This window comes from Pseudophryne corroboree, chromosome 1 (assembly GCF_028390025.1).
Source record: "Pseudophryne corroboree isolate aPseCor3 chromosome 1, aPseCor3.hap2, whole genome shotgun sequence".
Classification (NCBI taxonomy): Eukaryota; Metazoa; Chordata; class Amphibia; order Anura; family Myobatrachidae; genus Pseudophryne; species Pseudophryne corroboree.
The window spans coordinates 618,980,357-619,008,256 of record NC_086444.1 but is presented as its reverse complement, the minus strand read 5'-3'; the positions used below and the strand labels follow the sequence as shown (position 1 = coordinate 619,008,256).

Sequence of the window (27,900 nt, the reverse complement as noted above, 5' to 3'; positions counted from 1 at the left end):
TGGACAAGGCGCTCACACGATTATCTAAAAGGGTGGCACTGCCGTCTCAGGATACGGCCGCCCTAAAGGAGCCTGCAGATAGAAAGCAGGAGGCTATCCTGAAGTCTGTATATACACACTCAGGTACTATACTGAGACCTGCTATTGCTTCAGCATGGATGTGTAGTGCTGCAGCAGCATGGTCTGATACCCTGTCAGACAACATTGATACCCTCGGCAGGGATGGTATTTTGCTAACCATAGAGCATATAAAGGACGTTGTCTTGTATATGAGGGATGCACAGAGGGACATTTGCCGGCTGGCATCTAGAATTAATGCAATGTCCATTTCTGCCAGGAGAGTATTATGGACTCGGCAGTGGACAGGTGATGCTGATTCTAAAAGGCACATGGAGGTTTTGCCTTATAAGGGTGAGGAATTGTTTGGGGACGGTCTCTCGGACCTCGTATCCACAGCAACAGCTGGGAAGTCGACTTTTTTTACCTCAGGTTTCCTCACAGCCTAAGAAAGCACCGTATTATCAAGTACAGTCCTTTCGGCCTCAGAAGGGCAAGCGGGTCAGAGGCGCATCTTTTCTGCCCAGAGGCAGGGGTAGAGGGAAAAAGCTGCACCAGACAGCCAGTTCCCAGGAACAAAAATCCTCCCCTGCTTCCACTAAGTCCACCGCATGACGCTGGGGCTACACAGGTGGAGCCAGGTGCGGTGGGGGCGCGTCTCCGGAACTTCAGCGACCAGTGGGTTCGCTCACAGGTGGATCTCTGGGTTCTACAAGTGGTATCTCAGGGATACATGCTGGAGTTAGAGGCGACTCCCCCTCGCCGTTACCTCAAATCAGCCTTGCCAGCGGCTCCCAGGGAAAGGGAGGTAGTGCTGGCGGCTATTCACAAGCTGTACCTTCAGCAGGTGATAATCAAGGTTCCCCTCCTTCAACAGGGACGGGGTTACTATTCCACAATGTTTGTGGTACCGAAACCAGACGGTTCGGTGAGACCCATTCTAAATTTGAAATCCTTGAACACTTATGTAAGGAAGTTCAAGTTCAAAATGGAATCGCTCAGGACGGTTATTGCGAGCCTGGAAGAGGGGGATTTTATGGTGTCGCTGGACATCAAGGACGCTCACCAGGAGTACCTCAGGTTTGTGGTACAGGACTGTCATTACCAATTCCAGACGTTGCCGTTTGGTCTATCCACGGCACCGAGGGTATTTACCAAGGTAATGGCCGAAATGATGATACTCCTTCGGAAGAAGGGAGTTATAATTATCCCGTACTTGGACGATCTCCTTATAAAGGCGAGGTCCAGAGAGCAGTTGTTAGTCAGCGTGGCACTTTCTCGGGAAGTGTTGCAACAGCACGGCTGGATTCTGAATATCCCAAAGTCGCAGCTGATTCCTGCGACGCGTCTGCTCTTCCTGGGCATGATTCTGGACACAGAACAGAAGAAGGTGTTTCTCCCGGTGAAGAAGGCCCAGGAATTGTCATCGCTGGTCAGGGACCTCCTGAAACCAAAACAGGTGTCGGTGCATCACTGCACGCGAGTCCTGGGAAAGATGGTGGCTTCTTACGAAGCAATTCCCTTCGGCAGGTTCCAAGCAAGGATCTTTCAGTGGGATCTGCTGGACAAATGGTCCGGATCGCATCTTTAGATGCATCGGTTGATCACCCTGTCCCCAAGGGCCAGGGTGTCTCTGCTGTGGTGGCTGCAGAGTGCTCACCTTCTCGAGGGCCGCAGATTCAGCATACAGGACTGGATCCTGGTGACCACGGACGCAAGCCTCCGAGGATGGGGAGCAGTCACTCAGGGAAGGAACTTCCAGGGACAGTGGTCAAGTCAGGAGACTTCACTACACATAAATATACTGGAACTAAGGGCCATTTACAACGCCCTGAGTCAAGCAGAGCCCCTGCTTCAAAACCAACCAGTGCTGATTCAATCAGACAACATCACGGCGGTCGCCCATGTAAACCGCCAGGGCGGCACAAGAAGCAGGATGGCGATGGCAGAAGCCACAAGGATTCTCCGATGGGCGGAAAATCACGTGCTAGCACTGTCAGCAGTGTTCATTCCGGGAGTGGACAACTGGGAAGCAGACTTCCTCAGCAGGCACGACCTCCACCCGGGAGAGTGGGGACTTCATCCAGAAGTCTTCACGCAGATTGTAAACCGTTGGGAACGGCCATAGGTGGACATGATGGCGTCCCGCCTCAACAACAAGCTAAAAAAATATTGCGCCAGGTCAAGAGACCCTCAGGCGATAGCTGTGGACGCACTAGTGACACCGTGGGTGTACTAGTCGGTTTATGTGTTCCCTCCTCTTCCTTTCATACCCAAGGTACTGAGGATAGTAAGAAAGAGAGGAGTAAGAACTATACTCATCGTTCCGGATTGGCCAAGAAGAGCTTGGTACCCAGAACTACAAGAAATGATCTCAGAGGAACCATGGCCTCTGCCTCTCAGACGGGACCTGTTACAGCAGGGGCCCTGTCTGTTCCGAGACTTACCGCGGCTGCGTTTGACGGCATGGCGGTTGAACGCCGGATCCTAACGGAAAAGGGCATTCCAGATGAAGTGATTCCTACGCTGATTAAGGCTACGAAAGATGTGACAGCACAACATTATCACCGTATATGGCGAAAATATGTTGCTTGGTGTGAGGCCAGGAAGGGCCCTACAGAGGAATTCCAGCTGGGTCGATTCCTGCACTTCCTACAGTCAGGAGTGACTATGGGCCTAAAATTAGGATCCATAAAGGTCCAGATTTCGGCCCTATCTATTTTCTTTCAAAATGAACTGGCTTCACTACCTGAAGTTCAGACGTTTGTTAAGGGAGTGCTGCATATTCAGCCCCCTTTTGTGCCTCCAGTGGCACCTTGGGATCTTAACGTTGTGTTGGTTTTCCTGAAATCCCACTGGTTTGAGCCACTTAAGACCGTGGAACTAAAATATCTCACGTGGAAAGTGGTCATGCTATTGGCCTTAGCTTCGGCTAGGCGTGTGTCAGAATTGGCGGCTTTGTCGTGTAAAAGCCCTTATCTGATCTTCCATATGGACAGGGCAGAATTGAGGACTCGTCCCCAATTTCTCCCTAAGGTGGTATCAGCGTTTCATTTGAACCAACCTATTGTGGTGCCTGCGGCTACTCGGGACTTGGAGGACTCCAAGTTACTAGATGTAGTCAGGGCTTTGAAAATCTATGTAGCCAGGACGGCTGGAGTCAGGAAGACTGACTCGCTGTTTATCCTGCATGCGCCCAACAAGCTGGGTGCTCCTGCTTCAAAGCAAACTATTGCGCGCTGGATCTGTAACACGATTCAGCAAGCTCATTCTGCTGCAGGATTGCCGCATCCTAAATCAGTAAAAGCCCATTCCACGAGGTAGGTGGGCTCTTCTTGGGCGGCTGCCCAAGGGGTCTCGGCTTTACAACTTTGCCGAGCTGCTACTTGGGTCGGGTTCAAACACATTTGCTAAATTCTACAAGTTTGATACCCTGGCTGAGGAGGACCTTGCCTTTGCTCATTCGGTGCTGCAGAGTCGTCCGCACTCTCCCGCCCATTTGGGAGCTTTGGTATAATCCCCATGGTCCTTACGGAGTACCCAGCATCCACTAGGACGTCAGAGAAAATAAGAATTTACTCACCGGTAATTCTATTTCTCGTAGTCCGTAGTGGATGCTGGGAGCCCGTCCCAAAGTGCGGACTCTCTGCAATACATGTATATAGTTATTGCTTACCTAAAGGGTTATTGTTTTGAGCCATCTGTTGACTGAGGCTCAGTTGTTGTTCATACTGTTAACTGGGTATGGTTATCACAAGTTGTACAGTGTGATTGGTGTGGCTGGTATGAGTCTTACCCTGGATTCCAAATCCTTTCCTAGTAATGTCAGCTCTTCCGGGCACAGTTTCCTTAACTGAGGTCTGGAGGAGGGGCATAGAGGGAGGAGCCAGTGCACACCAGATATAGTACCTAATCTTTCTTTTAAGAGTGCCCAGTCTCCTGCGGAGCCCGTCTATTCCCCATGGTCCTTACGGAGTACCCAGCATCCACTACGGACTACGAGAAATAGAATTACCGGTGAGTAAATTCTTATTTTCGTTCGCACTTCTGCTAAGCTAAGATACACTCCCAGAGGGCGGCGGCTTAGCGTTTGCACTGCTGCTAAAAGCAGCTGGCGAGCGATCAACTCTGAATGAGGGCCAGTGTCTCAGAAGGTTTACCTTCCAAAGGTTAAGGCTTTGATTATTCAGCCTATGGTCCGCTCGGTACTGAAACCACGCTGGATCTCAATTCATCTTTGAATTCGCTTGCTGGGCAAGATGGTGGCCTCCTACGAAGCAATACAGTACGGGGAGGTTCCATGCACGGCCATTTCAACTGGATCTGTTGGACAAATGGTCAGGATCTCACATGCATCAGCATATAACCCTGTCGCCAAAAGCAAGGATATCCTTGCTATGGTGGCTACAAGTCTCCCATCTTGTGGAGGGTCGGCGTTTCAATACCCAGTCTTGGACTCTGTTAACAACGGATGCCTGCCTCCCGGGTTGGGGCGCTGTGACCCAAGGGGTGCAGTTCCAGGGAACATGGTAATTTCAGGAATCTGCTCTTCCAGTCACCATCCTGGAACTCGGAGCAATTTACAATGCTCTCCTACAGGCCTCATGCCTCCTTCGGTATTAGGCCATCCGGGTGCAGTCGGACAACGCCACGGCAGTAGCATACATCAGCCGACAGAGAGGAAATTAGAAGCAGGGCCGCAATGCGAGAGGTGTCAAGAATACTCCTCCGGGCGGAAGCCAACGCAAAGGCCTTCTCAGCCATTTACATTCCAGGAGTGGACAACTGGGAAGCAGATTTCCTGAGCAGGCACGACCTCCATCCGGGGATATGGGGCCTTCACCCTCAGGTGTTTCAACATCTTATTCACTGGTGGGGTTGTCCACAAATAGACCTGATGGCTTTTCGTCTCAACAAGAAGTTCCGTCGTAACTGTCCCAGAACAAGGGACCCGCAGTAGACTTACCAGTTCATTAACCTGTTTCCTCTTATTCCAAGAGTTCTAAAAAGACTCAAAAAGGAAAGAGTTTAGGCAATTCTCATTGCTGGATTGGCCTCGACGGGCCTGGTATGTGGACCTCCTGACCTTGTCTCTGGAGGAGCCCTGGCCTCTGCCGCTTCTCAAGGACCTCTAATCAACAAGGACCGTTTGTCTATCCAGACTTACAGCGGCTACGTTTGACAGCTTGGAAGTTGAGAGGGAGATTTTATCCAGAAAGGGTCTCCCGTCCAAGTTTGTTTCAAATATGATCCAGGCCCGTAAGGTGGTTGCCACCGTATTTGAAAGAAATATGTTTTCTCTAACGTCCTAAGTGGATGCTGGGGACTCCGTCAGGACCATGGGGAATAGCGGCTCCGCAGGAGACAGGGCACAAAAATAAAGCTTTAGGATTAGGTGGTGTGTACTGGGTCCTCCCCCCTATGACCCTCCTCCAAGCCTCAGTTAGGTTTTTGTGCCCGTCCGAGCAGGGTGCAATCTAGGTGGCTCTCTTAAGGAGCTGCTTAGAAAAAGTTTTTTAGGTTTCTTATTTTCAGTGAGTCCTGCTGGCAACAGGCTCACTGCATCGAGGGACTTAGGGGAGAGAATTTCAACTCACCTGCGTGCAGGATGGATTGGATTCTTAGGCTACTGGACACCATTAGCTCCAGAGTGAGTCGGAACACAGGTCTCACCCTGGGGTTCGTCCCGGAGCCGCGCCGCCGACCCCCCTTACAGATGCTGAAGATTGAAGGTCCGGAAACAGGCGGCAGAAGGCTCTTCAGTCTTCATGAAGGTAGCGCACAGCACTGCAGCTGTGCGCCATTGTTGTCACACACTTCACACCAAGCGGTCACGGAGGGTGCAGGGCGCTGCTGGGGGCGCCCTGGGCAGCAATATTTAATACCTTTTATGGCAAAAGAATACATCACATATAGCCATTGAGGCTATATGTATGTATTTAACCCATGCCAGTTATCTAAAACTACGGGAGAAAAACCCGCCGAAATAGGGGGCGGAGCTTATTCTCCTCAGCACACAGCGCCATTTTCCTGCTCAGCTCCGCTGTGAGGAAGGCTCCCAGGACTCTCCCCTGCACTGCACTACAGAAACAGGGTAAAACAGAGAGGGGGGGCATTTTTTTGGCGATATTTTGATATATTTAAGCTGCTATAAAGAACAACACTTATATAAGGTTGTTCCCATATATATTATAGCGCTTGGGTGTGTGCTGGCAAACTCTCCCTCTGTCTCCCCAAAGGGCTAGTGGGGTCCTGTCTTCGATAAGAGCATTCCCTGTGTGTCTGCTGTGTGTCGGTACGTGTGTGTCGACATGTATGAGGACGATGTTGGTGTGGAGGCAGAGCAATTGCCGATAATGGTGATGTCACCCCCCAGGGAGTCGACACCGGAATGGATGGCTTTGTTTATGGAATTACGTGATAATGTCAGCACATTACAAAAATCAGTTGACGACATGAGACGGCCGGCAAACCAGTTAGTACCTGCCCAGGCGTCTCAGACACCGTCAGGGGCTGTAAAGCGCCCTTTACCTCAGTCGGTCGACACAGACCCAGACACAGACACTGAATCTAGTGTCGACGGTGATGAAACAAACGTATTTTCAAGTAGGGCCACACGTTATATGATCACGGCAATGAAGGAGGCTTTGCATATCTCTGATACTGCAAGTACCACAAAAAGGGGTATTATGTGGGGGGTGAAAAAACTACCTGTAGTTTTTCCTGAATCAGAGGAATTAAATGATGTATGTGATGAAGCGTGGGTTAAACCAGATAGAAAAAGGCTAATTTCAAAAAAGTTATTAGCATTATACCCTTTCCCGCCAGAGGTTAGGGCGCGCTGGGAAACACCCCCTAGGGTGGATAAGGCGCTCACACGCTTATCAAAACAAGTGGCGTTACCGTCTCCTGATACGGCCGCCCTCAGGGATCCAGCTGATAGGAGACTGGAAACTACCCTAAAAAGTATATACACACATACTGGTGTTATACTGCGACCAGCCATCGCCTCAGCCTGGATGTGCAGTGCTGGGGTCGTCTGGTTGGATTCCCTGACTGAAAATATTGATACCCTGGATAGGGACAGTATTTTATTGACTATAGAGCAATTAAAGGATGCTTTCCTTTATATGCGAGATGCTCAGAGAGATATTTGCACTCTGGCATCGAGAGTAAATGCGATGTCCATATCTGCCAGAAGGAGTTTATGGACGCGACAGTGGTCAGGTGATGCGGATTCCAAAAGACATATGGAAGTATTGCCGTATAAAGGGGAGGAATTATTTGGCGTCGGTCTATCGGATCTGTTGGCCACGGCAACTGCCGGAAAATCCACCTTTTTACCTCAGACCCCCTCCCAACAGAAAAAGACACCGTCTTTTCAGCCGCAGTCCTTTCGGTCCTATAAGAACAAGCGGACAAAAGGACAGTCATATCTGCCTCGGGGCAGAGGAAGGGGTAAGAGAGGGCAGCAAGCAGCCCCTGCCCAGGAACAGAAGCCCTCCCAGGGTTCTGCAAAGCCCTCAGCATGACGCTGGGGCCTTACAAGCGGACTCAGGAGCGGTGGGGGGTCGACTCAAGAATTTCAGCGCACAGTGGGCTTGCTCACAGGTGGACCCCTGGATTCTGCAGGTAGTATCTCAGGGTTACAGGTTGGAATTCGAGAAGTCTCCCCCTCGCCGGTTCCTAAAGTCTGCTTTGCCAACGTCTCCCTCAGACAGGGCGACGGTATTGGAAGCCATTCACAAGCTGTTTTCTCAGCAGGTGATAGTCAAGGTACCCCTCCTACAACAGGGAAAGGGGTATTACTCCACGCTAATTGTGGTACCGAAGCCGGACGGCTCGGTAAGACCTATTCTAAATCTGAAATCTTTGAACCTGTACATACAAAAATTCAAGTTCAAGATGGAGTCACTCAGAGCAGTGATAGCGAATCTGGAAGAAGGGGACTTTATGGTGTCCCTGGACATAAAGGATGCTTACCTACATGTCCCAATTTGCCCTTCACATCAAGGGTACCTCAGGTTCGTGGTGCAAAACTGTCATTATCAGTTTCAGACGCTGCCGTTTGGATTGTCCACGGCACCTCGGGTCTTTACCAAGGTAATGGCCGAAATGATGATTCTTCTGCGAAGAAGAGGCGTATTAATTATCCCTTACTTGGACGATCTCCTGATAAGGGCAAGGTCCAGAGAACAGCTGGAGGACGGAGTAGCACTAACCCAACTAGTGCTGCAACAACACGGGTGGATTCTGAATTTTCCAAAATCTCAGTTGACCCCGACGACACGTCTGCTGTTCCTGGGAATGATTCTGGACACGGTTCAGAAAAAGGTGTTTCTTCCGGAGGAGAAAGCCAGGGAGTTATCCGAACTTGTCAGGAACCTCCTAAAACCAGGGAAAGTGTCTGTGCATCAATGCACAAGAGTCCTGGGAAAGATGGTGGCTTCTTACGAAGCGATTCCATTCGGCAGATTCCACGCACGAACTTTTCAGTGGGATCTGCTGGACAAATGGTCCGGATCGCATCTGCAGATGCATCAGCGGATAACCTTATCGCCACGGACAAGGGTGTCTCTTCTGTGGTGGTTGCAGAGTGCTCATCTGTTAGAGGGCCGCAGATTCGGCATACAGGACTGGGTCCTGGTGACCACGGATGCCAGTCTGAGAGGCTGGGGAGCGGTCACACAGGGAAGAAACTTCCAGGGGAGTATGGTCAAGCCTGGAGATGTCTCTTCACATAAATATACTGGAGCTAAGAGCGATTTACAATGCTCTAAGTCTGGCAAAACCCCTGCTTCAGGGTCAGCCGGTGTTGATCCAGTCGGACAACATCACGGCAGTCGCCCACGTAAACAGACAGGGCGGCACAAGAAGCAGGACAGCAATGGCAGAAGCTGCAAGGATTCTTCGCTGGGCGGAAGATCATGTGATAGCACTGTCAGCAGTATTCATTCCGGGAGTGGACAACTGGGAAGCAGACTTCCTCAGCAGACACGATCTACACCCGGGAGAGTGGGGACTTCATCCAGAAGTCTTCCACATGATTGTGAACCGTTGGGAAAAACCAATGGTGGATATGATGGCGTCCCGCCTCAACAAAAAACTGGACAGGTATTGCGCCAGGTCAAGAGACCCTCAGGCAATAGCTGTGGACGCTCTGGTAACACCGTGGGTGTTCCAGTCAGTGTATGTGTTCCCTCCTCTGCCTCTCATACCAAAGGTACTGAGAATTATACGGCAAAGGGGAGTAAGAACGATACTAGTGGCTCCGGATTGGCCAAGAAGAACTTGGTACCCGGAACTTCAAGAGATGCTCACGGAGGATCCGTGGCCTCTACCTCTAAGACCGGACCTGCTTCAGCAGGGACCGTGTCTATTCCAAGACTTACCGCGGCTGCGTTTGACGGCATGGCGGTTGAACGCCGAATTCTAAGGGAAAAAGGCATTCCGGAAGAGGTCATTCCTACACTGGTAAAAGCCAGGAAGGAGGTGACTGCACAACATTATCACCGCATTTGGAGAAAATATGTTGCGTGGTGTGAGGCCAGGAAGGCCCCCACGGAGGAATTTCAACTGGGTCGATTCCTACATTTCCTGCAAACAGGATTGTCTATGGGCCTCAAATTGGGGTCCATTAAGGTTCAAATTTCGGCCCTGTCGATTTTCTTCCAGAAAGAATTGGCTTCAGTTCCTGAAGTCCAGACTTTTGTAAAAGGAGTACTACATATACAGCCCCCGGTTGTGCCCCCAGTGGCACCGTGGGATCTTAATGTAGTCTTGGATTTTCTCAAATCCCATTGGTTTGAGCCGCTCAAATCGGTGGAGTTGAAGTATCTTACATGGAAAGTAACCATGCTACTGGCCCTGGCTTCAGCCAGGAGAGTATCAGAATTGGCGGCTTTATCATATAAGAGCCCATATCTGATTTTCCATACGGACAGGGCAGAACTGAGGACACGTCCTCATTTTCTGCCTAAGGTGGTGTCAGCGTTTCACCTGAACCAGCCTATTGTGGTGCCTGCGGCTACTAACGATTTGAAGGATTCCAAGTTGTTGGACGTGGTCCGGGCATTGAAAATATATATTTCAAGAACGGTGGGAGTCAGAAAGTCTGACTCACTGTTTATATTGTATGCACCCAACAAGATGGGTGCTCCTGCTTCTAAGCAGACGATTGCTCGTTGGATTTGTAGCACAATTCAACTTGCACATTCTGTGGCAGGCTTGCCACAACCTAAATCGGTCAAGGCCCATTCCACAAGGAAAGTGGGCTCATCCTGGGCGGCTGCCCGGGGGGTCTCGGCATTACAACTCTGCCGAGCTGCTACTTGGTCAGGGGCAAACACATTTGCAAAATTCTACAAATTTGATACCCTGGCTGAGGAGGACCTTGAGTTCTCTCATTCGGTGCTGCAGAGTCATCCGCACTCTCCCGCCCGTTTGGGAGCTTTGGTATAATCCCCATGGTCCTGACGGAGTCCCCAGCATCCACTTAGGACGTTAGAGAAAATAAGAATTTACTTACCGATAATTCTATTTCTCGTAGTCCGTAGTGGATGCTGGGCGCCCATCCCAAGTGCGGATTGTCTGCAATACTTGTACATAGTTATTGTTACAAACAAATTCGGGTTGTTATTGTTGTGAGCCGTCTGTTCAGAGGCTCCTACGTTTGTCATACTGTTAACTGGGTTCAGATCACAAGTTATACGGTGTGATTGGTGTGGCTGGTATGAGTCTTACCCGGGATTCAATATCCTTCCTTATTGTGTACGCTCGTCCGGGCACAGTATCCTAACTGAGGCTTGGAGGAGGGTCATAAGGGGAGGAGCCAGTACACACCACCTAATCCTAAAGCTTTATTTTTGTGCCCTGTCTCCTGCGGAGCCGCTATTCCCCATGGTCCTGACGGAGTCCCCAGCATCCACTACGGACTACGAGAAATAGAATTATCGGTAAGTAAATTCTTATTTTTTGGTGTGAGTGTAGAAAATATTCCCCTGTGGAATGTTGTCTGGGCCGTTTCTACTGTTCCTACAGGCAGGCGTGGATAAAGGCCTACGATTAGGCTCTATCAAAGTTCAGATTTCGTCTCTATGTTCTTCCAGAAACAACTGGCAGTAAATCCTGAAGTACAGACTTTTCAAAAAAAAAGGGGGTTATGCACATTCAACCTCCCTTTGTCCCTCCCACAGCTCCTTGGGATCTCAGTGTGGTCTTGATTTTTCTCCAGTCGGACTGGTTTGAACGCTTGCATAGGGTAGACTTGAAATATCTAACGTGGAAGACAGTCATGTTGCTGGCCTTAGCCTCTGCAAGACGTGTGTCGGAATGGGGGGCCTTATCCTATAAGAGCCTGTACTTGATATTTCATGAGGATAGGGCAGAACTCGCCCACACTTTTTTTTGCTAAAGGTAGTGTCGGCCTTTCATGAACTCAACCATTTGTGGTTACAGTGTTATTTGACACACCCGTTGCTCCAAAGTCCATGGATGTGGTGAGGGCTTTGAGGATTACATCAGAAGGACTGTCATCACAGGAACTCGCTGTTTGTCCTTTATGATGCTACTAAATTGGTCGCACTGCCTCCAAGCAATCCATTGCTCGTTGGATTAAATTGACTATTCAACACGCCTATACTACGTCAGCTCTACCGCTTCCGAGTTCTATTCAGGCCCACTCCACGAGGTTGGTGGGTTCTTCCTGGGCGGCTGCCTGGGGTGTCTTGGCCTTACAGTTGTGCCGGGCAGCTACTTGGTCTGGTTCGAACACGTTTGTCGAGTATATGGGTTCGACACCTTGGCCAAGGATGACCTTCAGTTTGGTCAGGCTGTTTTGCAGGGGTCTTAGCACTCTTCCACCCATTCTGGAAGCTTTGGGACATCCCCATGGTAATCCACTATTCCCCAGTATCCACTACGACGTTAGAGAGAATAGGAATTTAATACCTACCGGTAATTCCTTTTCTCGTAGTCCGTAGTGGATACTGGGCGCCCGCCTCAGTGCATCGTTTTCCTGCTTACCTGGTTGTAAGTGTTCTTGGTTGGGTTTGCTGTTGCTTTCCCTGTTCCATGTTGGATAGGGTTGCTATCCTTCTATAGTTAGCGTTGCTTTCCTCTGTTACGGTTAGCTCTGCTATCTTTGTTGTTGTTGTGTGTTGATTCGTTACCTCACCGCTTTGTGTTTATAGCCTCTCAAAGTATGTTTGTCTCCTCGGGCACCGTTTCCTAGACTGAGTCTGCTAGGAGGGGCATAGAGGGAGGAGCCAGCACACACTATCAATTTCTTAAAGTGCCAGGCTCCAGTGGACCTGATCTATACCCCATGGTAATTTACTATTCCCCATTATCCACTACGGACTACGAGAAAAGGAATTACCGGTAGGTATTAAATTCCTAATTTTCCTTCTCTGGTTCAGTTAATTGCAAACAAAATACATTTCAAATTTTAATCGTATATTTTAAATTGGAGGGGGGTGGTAAGGAAAGGGCAAGCTCTTGGGAACAGATTCTTCTTCATAGGGGAAATAGCATTCCAATAGCAGAACATATCTTCCAAGGGGATCAGTTTGTGATCCTGCCGTACGGGATGCCGATTGTCAGTATACTGACATCGGCATACTGGGTGCTAGAATGCCGGCAGGGGGGCGAGTGCAACGAAACCCCTTGCGGGCTCGTTCACAGGTTCTATTCTCCCTCTGAGGGTGTCGTGGACATCCGTAGAGAGGGAATCGCCTACCTTGCAGGTATTCTGGCGGTGGTATAGTACCCCCGTCGGGATCCCGGCATCGGTATTGAGACAGCCAGGACCCCAACAAGCGGTATGTTAAACGCATACCCTTCCAAGTGTATCTGACAAATGTTTGAGATGGTGACTCTCTGCCTGTATACAGAGTAGGCTGCATCTATGTAGGTGCAACACTCCCCTGAATTTGCTTGTGAATGTTGCAGTCATCACTATCAGTGCTTGTTTGTGCCAGGCGTGTCTTTAGTGCAAGAGATCTGTTTGATATCGGATGGATCTCTGCAAAAGTACACCTATGAATATCCCGGCAATTCCATCTCAATGCCCATGACACACCAACAAAACACTTATCCTACACTCAGCGGCCAGTGGAGATGCTACGGCTTGCCCGTAGTTGCTGAACGCTGCATGTTTTGATTTCGATGCAGTTGCTAAAAATGATCAGATCCATCTGTTAAAGTGGTTAACTCTGAAACTCTGGTGCCAAGAGTGAAGCATGGTGGAGGCTCAGTGATGATATGGCAGCCCAACTCATTGTACTCTGCCGGCCCCATTATCACCATGCATGGTTCAGTCACTGCCAAGGACTATGTAAACATTTTGGCCGAACAGGTCACACACATGAATAGAAAAAACAATTCATCCTGTGGCGCTGCACAATGAAGCAGAAGAGAGTACAAAATAGGTCACCAAACCTATATAAACACATACAGAGGAAAAAAAGGTACAATATCACTTGCACTCCAATTGTCCAACAATTTAGATGATCCTTAATGTGATGATTACACAATAAAGTCAAATGATGTTTTAACCGATGATCACATAAAAGAAAAAACAAACATAGCATAGTGTAATACTGTAATATAAACTCAGTTCCTCCAATAGGTGTACGAAAATGATGGATGTGCAGATAGTCCCGACAGAATTCCAGAATCCTCCTCCTTTTATGATGACACCCAAAGTGGTGATAGATATATACACCAACGATTCTTACATGTATGCTTACTTGTAGCAAATGGATGTGAAGCACATAAAGGTTTCTTTGAACTTCTAGTAGTTCCTCCCTGGGTATGAGTGGGAATTGATGTCTCTCATTGCATATGTATAGAGCCAGAAAGGGACCGTATTAAAAAACAAAAACTATTTATTTATTGCAATAGTAAATCCATAAAAATTGGTAAAGATAACCATACCATATAAATTTGAAATCCACTGACGGATGTAACCCGGTTATCAGTATGCAGTGGGATCAAAGATATGGATTTTGGTAGTCTGCCCAATCTTAAAACACTATTTCAACGCTCTTTCCAACAATAATGAACATTCTAAATAATGCTTCCAGTTGAGGATATAATGCAAATCTTTCACTACATTTCATATAATACAATACTTCATATTTTGTGCCTGCGACTTCAGTACATTACTGGACCATTCAAAGGCTTGCAACAGAACAACCACTGCATCAAGATGCCCAAAGCATATTAAAAATGCACTTAACCATTTCAACCTCATAAACCCAGTGCCATCAGCCACAACTATACACACCTGTCTGGCCGCACCATCAGTGTGCATTTCACCCTTCTGTGCTTGCTCGGGATCACATCCCGACATACCAGAATTGGTCTTCACTTCCTTGCTGCCCAGTGTAAACCGCATCGGTCCACGTATGTGCAACAGCTATTCACCAATTGGTCAGTTGCCGGCAATACACCAGTGCAGTCTAAACAGACAGCGAGGTAATCTAAACGGTTCCTATTTCCCTTGGGAAAAGACTGTGCTAACATTTAATATCTTTAATGCTGGACAGCGGGTGCTGCTGTTAATGAAATTGAAATAATGCAAGAACTATTGCCAAATATTACACACAAAAGCATATTAAATATCCTAATGACAAAATACATAAGTTAAATAAGCCTATCCATAATCCGATGCAAAGTCCACAACTCATATTTCTTTAGGGTGGACAGCAAATCAAAACATTTATAATTTACATCTCATGAAGTTCCCTTGGTGCAATTTTCCCAAGCGTAGAACTCCGTTTGGCTTCCTTTTTCCATAACGATCGCTCCCTATCACCACCCCTCTTAGGCTTTGGCACATGGTCAATCACCATGCATTTTAACATTGCTATTTGGTGGCGTTGCTCAATGAAATGGTAAGGAAATGGTTTGTGCGTATGGTCACACGCCATAGCTTGTCTTACCGATGAGCAGTGATTTGCCATTATGTCACGGAAGCATCTGGATGTCATTCCTATATAATATGAACCACACAGGCACATCAAAATATAAATTACAAAGGAAGACATACATGTAAGCCAGTGTTTGACGGGATGTTCTTACCTGTATGTGGATGGGCAATCTAATTCCCAGCAATCATCCCATTACACGTTGTGCATGCAAAGCATCTAAAACACCCAGGATTTTTCTTTTGTAGGTAGGTGTTAATATATTGTTTCTGAAAGATTTTTTGTGTGCCTCATTAACAGCTGTGTGAGGTTAGGTTCCCTACTGAAGGCCACTACAGGTGACTTGAAATTGGTCTTTAAAGCACCATCAGAACGAGTTATGGGCCAATTCTTTTTCACTGACCTTGCAAAGTTGGAAGCATGAATATCGAACTACAAGTCTGCTGTCTGTCGCCCCTCTTTTGGGTGGGTGATCCCTTCCATAAATCATTCATACTCTTCAAGCATCTCTTAATGACCCTTAAGTAATATCCCTTCTCAGCAAATTTTGTTGCCATCTCCTGTATCTGTCTTTCTGCTTTAGTATCAGAATTTTGTAAAACTCGCAAAAATTGTGATAATGGCAAATAATAGTGTTTCTATCTGTGCTTTTACGATATAACGCTGTTCCAAGAGAACTACCATCTCGATAAATTAGTATATAAAAAAAATTGAGTCTGCTTGGTCTGAATGTTGCAAGTTAGCCTAATAGGAGTACTAAGGGTGTTTAAACTAGTTACCTTCTCATAGAAGTTTTCTTTAGTGCCCTTCCACAGGACATGTATGTCATAGTGCAGAATGCTGGGACCCCATTTCGGATAATTATATACCCACTCGTACTTGGTCGAAAACAAATTGGCGTACACTGGGGCCAAATTAGAACCCATGGCGGTCCCAGTACTCTGCATATAAAAGTATTCTCCATATTGCAAATGACTGGTGCACTGTACCAACTTACTTATATAATCTATGGGTGGCCCAAAGTAGTCTGAAGTGCTTCCCTTACCGATTGTACTCCTTGATCAAGTGGTATAAAGAGATACAACATCCATTGTGGCAAAAAATACATTATCGAGTAAAACACCAATTCCCTTTAGTTTGGACAGAAGGTCAGGAGTATCCCCAATATAGATTTCACTCTCTACCACAATCGGCTGCAAAAGGAAGTGAGTATACTGTGCCAGCGGTTGTAGAACAGACTCGCGTCCTGACACTATTGGACGACCTGGTGGTTTAATTAATGTGTTATGGATTTTGGGAATACTGTACATTATGGACTGTTGTACATCCATCTGTCCGATAAAATCACCAGGTTTTCGTCCAACCATCTATGTTTTTAAATCCATTATCTAACAATACTGTATATCAACACTGGCTTTAATGTCCATCATAGGATTATACTGTAACCTCTTATAAGTCTGTGTTTAATTTTTGTCTAATATCGGAATCATAGTCCTTGAAATCCAACACCACTACCTCCTCACCGTTTATCGGCCATACAGATGTCCTCTTTATTACGTAACTATATCATAGCCTCACGCTGTCCCATACTTAAATTATAGTAGCGGCAGTGTCCCCTGCGTTTCCTGATTGAGGGTCAGAAGTTCTCACACTCTTGAGCATCCCTGGGATAGTAATGTCATTCCAAGATGATTTTTTCCTGAAAAAATTCTCTTAATCTTATTTTCTGCCCTAATTAACAGATTCTTCATCATCCGTCAGTACACGTGTGGATAGGTTAAATACAGTACATTGTCCCTTAGAATGAAGAAAAAAAAAAGACTAGAACCTTGAGGGACTGGTACTGCTTTCTACACCTGCTTTCTGTGAACGACGTTCACAGACACTTCGGGGGGTATGCACCTACTGACGGGCTCACGATATATCGGCCAGTGTTTACCCAGCTTAAAGTTATAGGTTAAACCCATCAAGTGGATCTTACTTGCGACTAAGTAGGTGTTACTGGGTGGCAAAGGGACGTTCACATGTAGGATAAATGTTTCATGGGCGTGTTGATGGAATTGCTGGCTAGGTATGGCTGGTGCAAATGCCTTCCGATGACCATGACTGCTTTCACCTGCAGATGGATGGCGATTGTCACATAGATGTGACCAGCTGAATACAGATGGAAATCTGCATGTATTTCCGAACTTGCAGCTGCTTTATGTGCAACTCTGAATAGAATTGTATGGGAACTCAAAAGCGTTAAGGTTTTGTTGCCTTGATTGGTCAATGATCCATTTAAGTCATCTAATGATTTATTCTCTGCAAATTTACTATGTGCTGCAACTGGCATATGTTTCTTTCCGTCCACATTGTTTTTTTTTTTCTTGTTTCTTTTTGTTTCATAGCCTTTTTGCCATATTCACTTTTCCTGTTTTCCAGGTCCTCAGCGGGATGCCACAACAGCTCGTGAATTCATTCTGAAAATGTTTGTGGATCTGAATCCCGATAGCGACAAAATAATCTACTCCCACTTCACCTGTGCTACAGACACAGAGAACATCCGCTTTGTATTCGCTGCTGTCAAAGACACCATCCTTCAGCTAAACCTGAAAGAGTACAACCTGGTGTGACCAGGCACCCCAGCTCTCCTACTCGCCTACATGGTGCAGTCCCACTCACTAGCAGACAGTGAAGCACCTGTAAATGAGGAGGAGCCTCCAGTCCTACTTTTTGTTTTATTACTTTTATTTTTTAAATTGGTGGGTTTTTTGTTTTTGCAAAATTAGTGCGAATGCAGCACAGTGCTGCAAGTTTGCCTTTGATATAAGTGGTAAAATTCATGTGATTTTTATTTTTTTATATGTATTTTAAATTGTTTCTACAAAAACAAAAGTGTTTCTTCATCAGTTACGATGAGATGAGGTGAATGGAGGCAATGGGGCTTTTAGTATAGTGTATGCATTTACATCCTACCATCTTCCTTACACTTCTGTTTAGTTTTGATGAAGATGTGTCCCCATTGCCAGTATTTTCTTGCCTCCGACTTGGTTTCACGGGCTTCGGCCCACAGTCATTTCCCACCTCCGTTTTTATTTTATTCCGGTGCAATTTAAGATGCATTGCATGTTTTAACACTAAATACAAATGACAGGGCTAAAAATCTGTATACTTTTTAGGGATGACAAAATCAGTTTGTGTGTATGTATATTGTATATCATTATTATTATTTTTTTTATATATATATATTTTGAACATATCTAAACCGTTATTTCCCCTCCATTATTTCACTTTTTTTTTATTTTTATGTGTCTAGGTTGCATATCATCTGGCTTTACAGGGATATGTCTCAAAACCACTGAGTAAAGTTGGGAGATACCATAGTATTTTAATGTTTGCAGAGGGACCAGTGTAAAAAGGAAGTTGTACATCCACAACTTATCCTCAAGCAAACTTGGACAGAGAAGTAGAACTAGAAACTATGACTTCTCATGCACAACTTGATCCATCGTGCCACCCCTTTTTTCATTTAGGGTGGTCAAAGACACCAGTGGCTTAGAATGTATGTGTTGTGCCAGATGTTGGCAACTAGTAATTCCATTATATTTAGAGTTCACAATGCACAGTATATTTCTTTAGAGATCTGTCTGGATTTTGACTTTAAAATATATATTTATATTTGGGGCTGGGGGCACTGTCATATTCGTGCCACTCTTGGGATGAAAAGTTGTAAAGGACACTAAATTATTTGGAGGATCATGTGACCATTACTGTAAAATATTAGATGTCACTAACGTATTCCGTGACCATATAAAAGCACAAGGCCACAGATAATTTCTAATATTTTTCATTTACAGTAACATGGAGTCGTCATTCCTTACAATGTGCAAGGTTGTGAAATACAAAAACTCCATTTAATCGCCAGCTGCTGATTTGTTCCTGTGCTAATCTCCAGTTTGTTTACGCCAAGCTGTGGCCTGTGCCATAGCAGTAATTCAGCTGCATCCCTAGGTTCACAGGAAGGTGCAATAATGCATTTTAAGGACACTACGTAACAGGCGTCATCACTAGGCTCTATTACTGTTGAGACAGAGCCCATGGTACAGAGCCTGAAGCATTTAGAATTCATTACAAAGTCCTACTACCCTCTTTTGTCACTTTAACTTGATTTTTGAGACAATGTGTAGTTTTGTATACTAATTAACTCTAGCTTTCTGGCTTCACGACACTCAACAGAATAGTGCCAGGTCCATTTTCCCCTGTACTGAAAACAGCTGCCATTTGCTGAGTCGCAATCTTTTCTTTAGAGTAGAACTTCCCCAAGTACACACTTTCATTTGAACTATTTTAACACAGGTGTTTGTACAGCATGCCAAGATGATGCTGCCCCCCTGTGGTATTCAGTGGCTTTCAAATAAGTGACTACAGGTGTACAGGCTAAATAAATACACAGTATTACAGCAGACTTAACCATCAGAGAATAACCCTTTTCCTCTTACCTGCTCTTCTCCTTCCTTGAGGGTTACCTGCATCCCAATAAACCCAGTACACTAACTTTTGATTATGTATATCTCACTGACAGATGAGATACTGACCGTATAAACTAAGAACTGACTTTCTGTGTTAAGTTGATAATTTGCTGCTGAATTTGGGTTAGAGCTTTTTCTGCAATTGTCCCCTTTTCAAATATGGCTTTCTTCAAGTTTTTAACGTGCCTTATGCATTCAATTGAACGGAGTCTACTATACCCTAGAAATGACAGTATATAAAGGGCAATAATATTTTGTGGATTTATTTACTTAGATCGCAGGTGACAACATGCTACAAAATATGGTATTGTGTTTTGACTCTTTCATTAAGAGTGTAATTGAAATAGTAATTCTAAAGGTTACATTTTTTTGTAAAGGTGTCATATAATTTTCGGACTTTAACCGTAAGATATTTATATTGTGTCCCCAAAACATTGCGTTGTTTAGTGCTCAACTATGGTATGTACTCCCTGGACTAGTGTTACAAGCCTAACCTCCCTGTCGTCACTGGGCATACTACATTGTTGGTCTAGCAGGTCTACAGGTGTGCCCTTGCATTTTTGGTGTCCAGCCAGGATCTCTTGGGAATACAGTATAGTTAATGTTATGGCATCATGAACATAAAATAAATTGCTTTTCAATGATTTTTCCTTCTAATCGCAAGTGTCAATAACACTGCATATACGGTAACCTATTGGTAAAGTCTACAAGCGGTCTTTAGTATTTTTCCGTCTTTTGCCAATGTTGAAAGTGTTTTGTTTCTGTGGGCTGTTTGCCATAATGTCCCTTTTTATATGGGCGTAGGTTTTATCTGCCTTTTTCCACAGAGTGACATTCCTTGACATTTGCACTTTGTGCCCAGTAAAATATATCCTGATCTGTTGTTCTGGTGGCAGCTGCACTCTAATTTGTGGTCTCCCAATATTCCAGAGCATGATCCTGTGAGAACACTAAATAAAGTTCACTACTTTAAAAAATAAATATATATATATATATATATATATATATATATATATATATATTCTGTATTATAAGTTTGGGCTCTGAAATCACTTTTTGTCTTATCAGTTTGCAGTGTTTCGCAATTCATTCTGTTATGTATGATATACTATGTGTAGTTTTGTTTTGTTTTTTCGTTTCTTTTTAAAAATATGCAATTGTGATTGTCGAGAAACACCAATCCTCCCTTCCCACATTGCCATTTCATTATTGCACTGTGTAAAGAAATTCTGATATACAATTCCCAGTCTACTGAACTATTGTTAAATTTATTTCCTATTAGAGTGATGTCCGTCAAGATAGTTTTAGATGCAACGTTTTGGTCCTCCACTTTTATAAGTCACGAAGGCAAAACTGCAAGCTTTTATAGGAAAGACCTTGTTTTTACTTTATATTTTCTGCTACCTCCTTAGTGCTGTCCCTATTGTTTCCTCCCAACACTCCCCACACCAGGCCTTCCTGTTGCCATCTCCCTTTCTATTTGTTCTTGTTACTGTCTATAGTAAAAGTGCCAAAGTTGTGGTAAACATGGAGCTTTACAGCCCAGCATTTTTTTTTTTTTTTTTTTTTGTAGACCATGGTTCGTTTCTTCACATTTTGTTTCTTTATCTAGATAATGCTATTCCAGTGTGTTCCCTTCAGTCAATATCTGATAATAAGAAAGCCTATAGTATCTTCTTATTTGTTTAGCAAACAACTGATTTCAAATATAGTCACTGGGACATGTAATACTAAAACAGTCTTTCTGGTATTGTTGCTCTTCAGTGTTAAGGAATGTGATTAATGTAATACTTTCCTGTATTGTTAATTTACATATTGTAAATCTGTGTTACAAGAAGTGTGTATGTACAGCCCTTATGCTGACAGTAATGCGGAGAGTGAGGTAGAAGGCTTGTATATTATTTATTTACTCCAAATGATTCTAAACAATTTCCACCTTTCTGTGTTTCTAAATGGAGAGACTGTTAATTAGCGTGGCATTGTCTATACTCTCGCTGATTTGTGACAAATCCTTCTGCATATTCATGTGACCCATATCTGTACACACTTCCCACCTCCCAAAAGCAGATTGAAGACCATTTAATTTCGCCTCTTTGTCCTTACTGCAGTGTCTTAAATAATTCTTTAGTTTGTAGCAGGGAGAGTGTAAGAATGACTGACTGTGAATTGTGTCCTGAGTACACGTTTATTATGGGGTATTGTTAAAGATGTACATTAAGGACAAGACACAAAATGCAACTGGTATTGTAACCGCTGCAAAATAATTATTGTCAAAATGTATTTGGTTGTTTTTTTTGTTTTTGTTTTTTTTTTATTATTCAAACCCAGGCTCTAAAAAGCTTATTTCCATTATTATGGTAAACAGTATAAATATACCTATATTTTAGTCTTGGTAGCTTTGTGTGGAAAGGGAGAACTCCTAAACACAAATACATTCCTTCACAGCAGCTTTTGTCAAACCTATACACAACTCGTTATACCACAGCTAACAGCACTTGGTCTAATTTATTCTGAGGGAATTCGGAGACTTTGGATTCCACATACGGGGGGCTCAGTAACCATAACCAAGGGCCCAGGTTTGATTTCTGCACCACAGGTGAAATTATCCATAACGTTTTCTGGAGTTTGGAGAGTATGTGATTATACGGGTCACTTTTTATATTCTGCAACTTGCTCACATTATAGTTTTTGTTCTGAATGTTCTGCAAATTGAATCCCTCTACACTGGAGGATCAGTAGCAGAACTAAAACAGAACTCCTTCCGCTAGTCTATACAAGCTGTATCCTTCATATCTAGGCACTTGGTAAATGGCATTTTTTTTTTCTTCTGTTTTTTTTTGTTTATGGTTTCTTGTTCCTTAAACTGATTGCTTAATCTCCTGTCCCCTTGTGCTGACTGATCTCCCCTGTTGCTCAAATGCACACTGGAATTTGATTTTCATATTGTGCTCCTCAAAATAAATTGTTTCAAATTCGACAATATTTGTTCCTTGACTTTTTTTCCCCATTGATTCTGTGTGAAATGTGACCAAATAAATGGATATCTTAAACACAAGAAAGTAGGAGTAACAGTGGTAGAGTATATTATTCTATAGCAGAGGTTCTCAAACTCTGTCCTCAGGGGCCCACACAGTGCATGTTTTGCAGGTCTCCTCACAGAATCGCAAGTGAAATAATTAGCTCCACCTGTGGACCTTTTAAAATGTGTCAGTGAGTAATTAATACACCTGTGCACCTGCTGGGTTACCTGCAAAACATGCACTGTGTGTGCCCCCGAGGACAGAGTTTGAGAACCTCTGTTCTATAGCTTGGTTGATTAATTAGCTGGGTGATCCCTGGTCAGTACCCAGAGCAAGGCTTACTGTCGAAAAAGCAGAGAGCTGGACGCTTGGACGCACGTTGCACACCCAAAGCATTCTGTGGCTGCTCCAAGCAGCAGCACTACTAGCATGGGGTGTTAAGGGCACCGTGCTAGCCAGATGTAGGGGCAGTGATGCCTGGGTCATGGCACTGCTTGCACACCCTTCTTTTTGGTACTGTCCCTGGTGCAAGCTATAAGAACTATACAATACAATTAACATGAGTCATGTTTAACCAAAAGGAATAGATGCAGACAACATATATAAAGCAAGTCCAATACATAATAGACTCAGAATGTTAGTAGTGCAGACAGTTTCGATTTTGTACATTCAACTTACTGATAAGCATTTTTTTCTGCATTATTGAATAATGAGTGGTTGGGGCCTCTTCAGCAGGTCTTGTGAACACAATTTATTATCTAAATCATGGCAACAGGCAAAATATGGCCAACACTTGAACCCTCAAGCCTGAATAGAACTTCCCCCAAAGATATTTTTGCATCAACAAATATATAGTCTCTTCCTGCTTATACAAAAATGCAAAACTAATGTAAAGGATTTCCATAGTTCAAATGAGGACAACCTGTAAAATGATTGTAAGTTTGTTGCAGCATCATGGAACACTTAAAGGATAAAACGCCAAGAATATTCTAAATTGGCAATACACTTGGGACCTAAAGCTCTGTAAAATGTAACTCTGTAAAAAAATAAACTTTTTAAAACCAGAATCTGTCTCCCAGATTGTATATAGACCTCTTTAGATGATATACTATAGAACACCGGGCTGTTACCTCCCTTATCGGTGGGAGAAAGAAATGGGGTGACCGTGCAGATGTGGGTATATGTATTGGAACACTATACAACTGTATATTTGCTATAAATGACATTTAATGCACATGAAAACATATAACAAACATACAAGTGAACTGCGGTAAGCTAACCATTGTAGCGCATGTATAAGTGCAGCTGCAAAATGTCCTTAGACTGGATATTGGGACTTGGAAATAAGTTTTAGAACCAGAAAGTATTTTATACACAAAATAGGAAAAAAAACAAGTTTACCTGGCGCCAATTAAATACCCGGTGTTGATCACAGATTTACCGCAGCTTTCACACATACAGGGAATACTCAACCCTTTTATAGTAAACCGAAAACCAAAAAATTTAAAGCGCTGGCAAACTGAATATATATAAAATTATTATTTTATTTAATCAAATTTAAAACAATATCAGCAGGATAATATTAAAACAAGCATTTACACACTTCCCTAGCTAGACAGATATCCCTATATACCTTTTGCGAGTCACAGAAGCCGATTAGTTTTGGTATTTTTTTCTATACATATTAGTTGTAATGTATCTACTCAGTTTTTGTGAGCCGGACAAGTGCTACAAATGTTTCAACTTTATAGCACAGTTAATCCACACATTACAATCATGTACAATGATAAAAGCAATCCAGGCTTCAGCTGTGTTGATAGATTACTATTATGTCCCCAGTCAGGTTATTCTCCACTTGTTCGGTTTTTAAACACCTTTTGTTTTGTCCACAATACTGCAGTATCACTGTTATTTCTCTAATGTCCTTGAGGATGCTGGGCAGCAATATAAACCTCTGCATGGCAAAAAGACTATATACATGTACAAGTGGGCTCTGTACATGTATATAAAAGAGCCCCCGCCATATTTTACTAAGTTTGATCGGGACAGAAGCCCGCCGCCGAGGGGGCGGGGCTTCTCCCTCAGCACTCACCAGCGCCATTTTCTCTCCACAGCACTGCTGAGAGGAAGCTCCCCGGACTCTCCCTTGCTTACACACGGTGAAAGGGTACTTAAAAGAGAGGGGGGGGGGGCACATAATTGGCGGTTTACATATTACACAGCGCTGCTGGGGAAAAACATTTTGTGTTGGTCTCCAGGGTTGTTGCGCTGGGGTGTGTGCTGGCATACTCTCTCTCTGTCTCTCCAAAGGGCCTTGACAGGGATACTGTCTTCAGAAAAGGGGTTCCCTGTGTGTGTGAATTGTGTCGGTACGCGTGTGTCGGTACGCGTGTGTCGACATGTTTGACGAGGAAGGCTCGCTTACTGTGGAGGGGGAGTGTTTGAATGTCAGGTCGCCGTCGGCAACGCCGACACCGGAATGGGTGGATATGCTGAATGTCTTGAATGCAAATGTCATTCTATTGCATAAAAGGTTAGACAAGGCAGAAGCTAGGGATCAGTCAGGTACCCAGTCCATGCCTGACCCTGTGGCGCCAGGCCGTCGGGGTCTCAGAAGCGCACCATATCCCAGATCGATGACAGATACCGACACAGATTCTGACTCTAGTGTCGACTATGAAGATGCAAAATTACAGCCGAAGGTGGCAAAAGGTATTCGGTACATGATTATGGCCATTAAAGAGGTTTCGCATATTACTGAGGAACCCCCTGTCCCTGACACGAGGGTACACATGTATAAAGAGAAAAAGCCGGAAGTCACTTTTCCATAATCATTTGAATTAAGTGAATTGTGCGAAAAGGCTTGGGACTCTCCAGATAGGAGACCACAAGTTCCCAAAAGGATTCTTATGGCGTATCCTTTTCCACAAACTGATAGGATACGCTGGGAATCTTCACCAAAAGTGGACAAGGCGCTGACACGCTTGTCCAAAAAGGTGGCACTGCCCTCTCAGGATACGGCTTCCCTCAAGGAACCGGACGATCGCAGGCAGGAAATTACCTTGAAGCACATTTACACTCACTCCGGTACTATTGCTAGACCGGCTATGGCGTCGGCCTGGGTGTGTAGTGCGGTTGTGGCATGGGCAGATTCCTTATCTGCGGAGATTGACACCTTAGATAGGGATGCCATTCAAATGACCATAGAGCATATCAGAGATGCTGCCTTGTATATGAGAGATGCTCAGAGAGTCATTTGTTTATTAAGCTCCAGAATAAATGCTATGTCTATTTCTGCTAGGCGACTCCTGTGGATCCGGCAGTGGACGGGAGATGCCGATTCTAAGCGGCACATGGAGTCCTTGCTGTACAAGGGGGAGGAGTTGTTTGGAGACGGCCTCTCGGACCTTGTCGCTACGGCTGGTAAGTCGAATTTCTTACCTTATGTCCCCCCGCAGCATACTAAGAAGGCACCTCATTATCAAATGCAGTCCTTTCGTTCCAATAAAAACAAGAAGGTGCGGGGATCGTTCTTTGTTACCAGAGGAAAAGGCAGGGGAAAGAAGCTGCACACAGCTAATTCCCAAGAGCAGAAGTCCTCCCCTGCGTCTGCAAAGTCCACCGCATGACGCTGGGGCTTCCCGGGGGGAGGCAGATCTGGTGGGGGCTCGTCTTCGGTTTTTCAGCCACGTCTGAGTTCAATCGCAGGTGGATCCCTGGGCAGTAGAGATTGTTGCTCAGGGATACAGGCTAGAATTCGAAGACTTGCCTCCTTGTCGGTTTTTCAAATCGGCTCTGCCGACTTCCCCGTCAGAGAGGAAGTCAGTGTTGACAGCAATCCAAAAATTGTATGTTCAACAGGTGATTGTCACAGTTCTTCATCTCCAGCAGGGAGAGGGATATTTTTCAACCCTGTTTGTGGTCCCGAAACTGGACGGTTCGGTCAGGCCCATTTTAAACCTGAAATCTCTGAACTTGTACTTGAAAAGGTTCAAGTTCAAAATGGAATCACTCCGGGCGGTCATCGCCACCCTGGAGGGGGGGGGGGATTGGATGATGTCCCTGGACATAAAGGATGCATACCTTCATGTTCCAATATTTCCCGCCCCCCCCCCAATCGGGCATTCCTGAGATTTGCAGTGCAGGACTGTCACTACCAATTTCAGACGTTGCCGTTTGGGCTTTCCACGGCCCCGAGGATTTTCACCAAGGTAATGGCGGAAATGATGGTGCTCCTGCGCAGGCAGGGGGTCACAATTATCCCATACTTGGACAATCTCCTAATAAAGGCGAGTTCTCGGGAGAAGTTGCTGGACAGCGTGTCTCTGTCCATGAAGACGTTGCAGCTACACGGCTGGATTCTCAATATATCGAAGTCCCAGCTAGTTCCTACAACGCGTCTGACCTTTCTGGGCCTGATCCTAGACACAGACCAGAAAAAGGTTTTTCTTCTGATCGAAAAGGTTCAGGAACTCATGACCATGGTCAGGATCCTATTGAAACCAAAGAAGGTTTCAGTGCATCAGTGCACGCGGGTCCTGGGGAAGATGGTGGCTTCATACGAGGCCATCCCTTTCGGCAGATTCCATGCGAGGACTTTTCAATGGGACCTCTTGGACAAGTGGTCCGGGTCCCATTTACAAATGCATCAAAGGATCACCCTGTCTCCCAGGACCAGGGTATCTCTCCTGTGGTGGCTGAACAGTGCTCACCTTCTAGAGGGTCGCAGGTTCGGCATTCAGGACTGGGTCCTGGTGTCCACGGATGCAAGCCTCCGAGGCTGGGGAGCAGTGGCACTGGGAAGAAATTTCCAAGGTCTCTGGTCAAGCCTGGAGACTTGTCTCCACATCAACGTCCTGGAGTTGAGGGCCATATACAACGCCCTGCGTCAAGCGGAGAACTTACTTCGGAGAAGACCGGTTCTGATTCAGACAGACAATGTCACGGCAGTGGCTTATATAAACCGCCAAGGCGGAACAAGGAGCAGAGTGGCCATGGCAGAAGCGACCAGGATTCTACGCTGGGCGGAAGGCCATGTAAGCGCGCTGTCAGGGGTGTTCATCCCGGGGGTGGACAACTGGGAGGCGGACTTCCTCAGCAGGCACGACCTGCATCCGGGGGAGTGGGGACTTCATCAAGAAGTCTTTGCAAAGATCGCGGATCGGTGGGGCCTGCCTCAAATAGACATGATGGCGTCCCATCTCAACAAAAAGCTAAAGCGGTATTGTGCCAGGTCAAGGGACCCTCAGGCGGTAGTGGTAGATGCTCTGGTGACACCTTGGGTGTTCAGGTCGGTCTGTGTTTCCTCCTCTTCCTCTCATACCCAAGATGTTGAGAATTGTAAGAATAAGCAGGGTCAGAACAATCCTCATTGTTCCA

At 45.3% G+C, this 27,900-nt stretch overlaps 1 protein-coding gene across 1 annotated transcript in view; it reads left to right on the top strand.

Annotated features, from left to right (window-relative positions):
* The window catches only part of LOC134903265 (guanine nucleotide-binding protein subunit alpha-11), a 170,474-nt gene extending 147,993 nt beyond the window's left edge, over positions 1-22,481 (top strand). The window contains exon 7 of the mRNA XM_063914453.1: positions 17,415-22,481. Coding sequence (XP_063770523.1) covers positions 17,415-17,605 — 191 coding nt within the window. The 3' untranslated portion in view covers positions 17,606-22,481. The remainder of the gene's footprint in view (positions 1-17,414) is intronic.
* Positions 22,482-27,900: the final 5,419 nt, after the last annotated feature.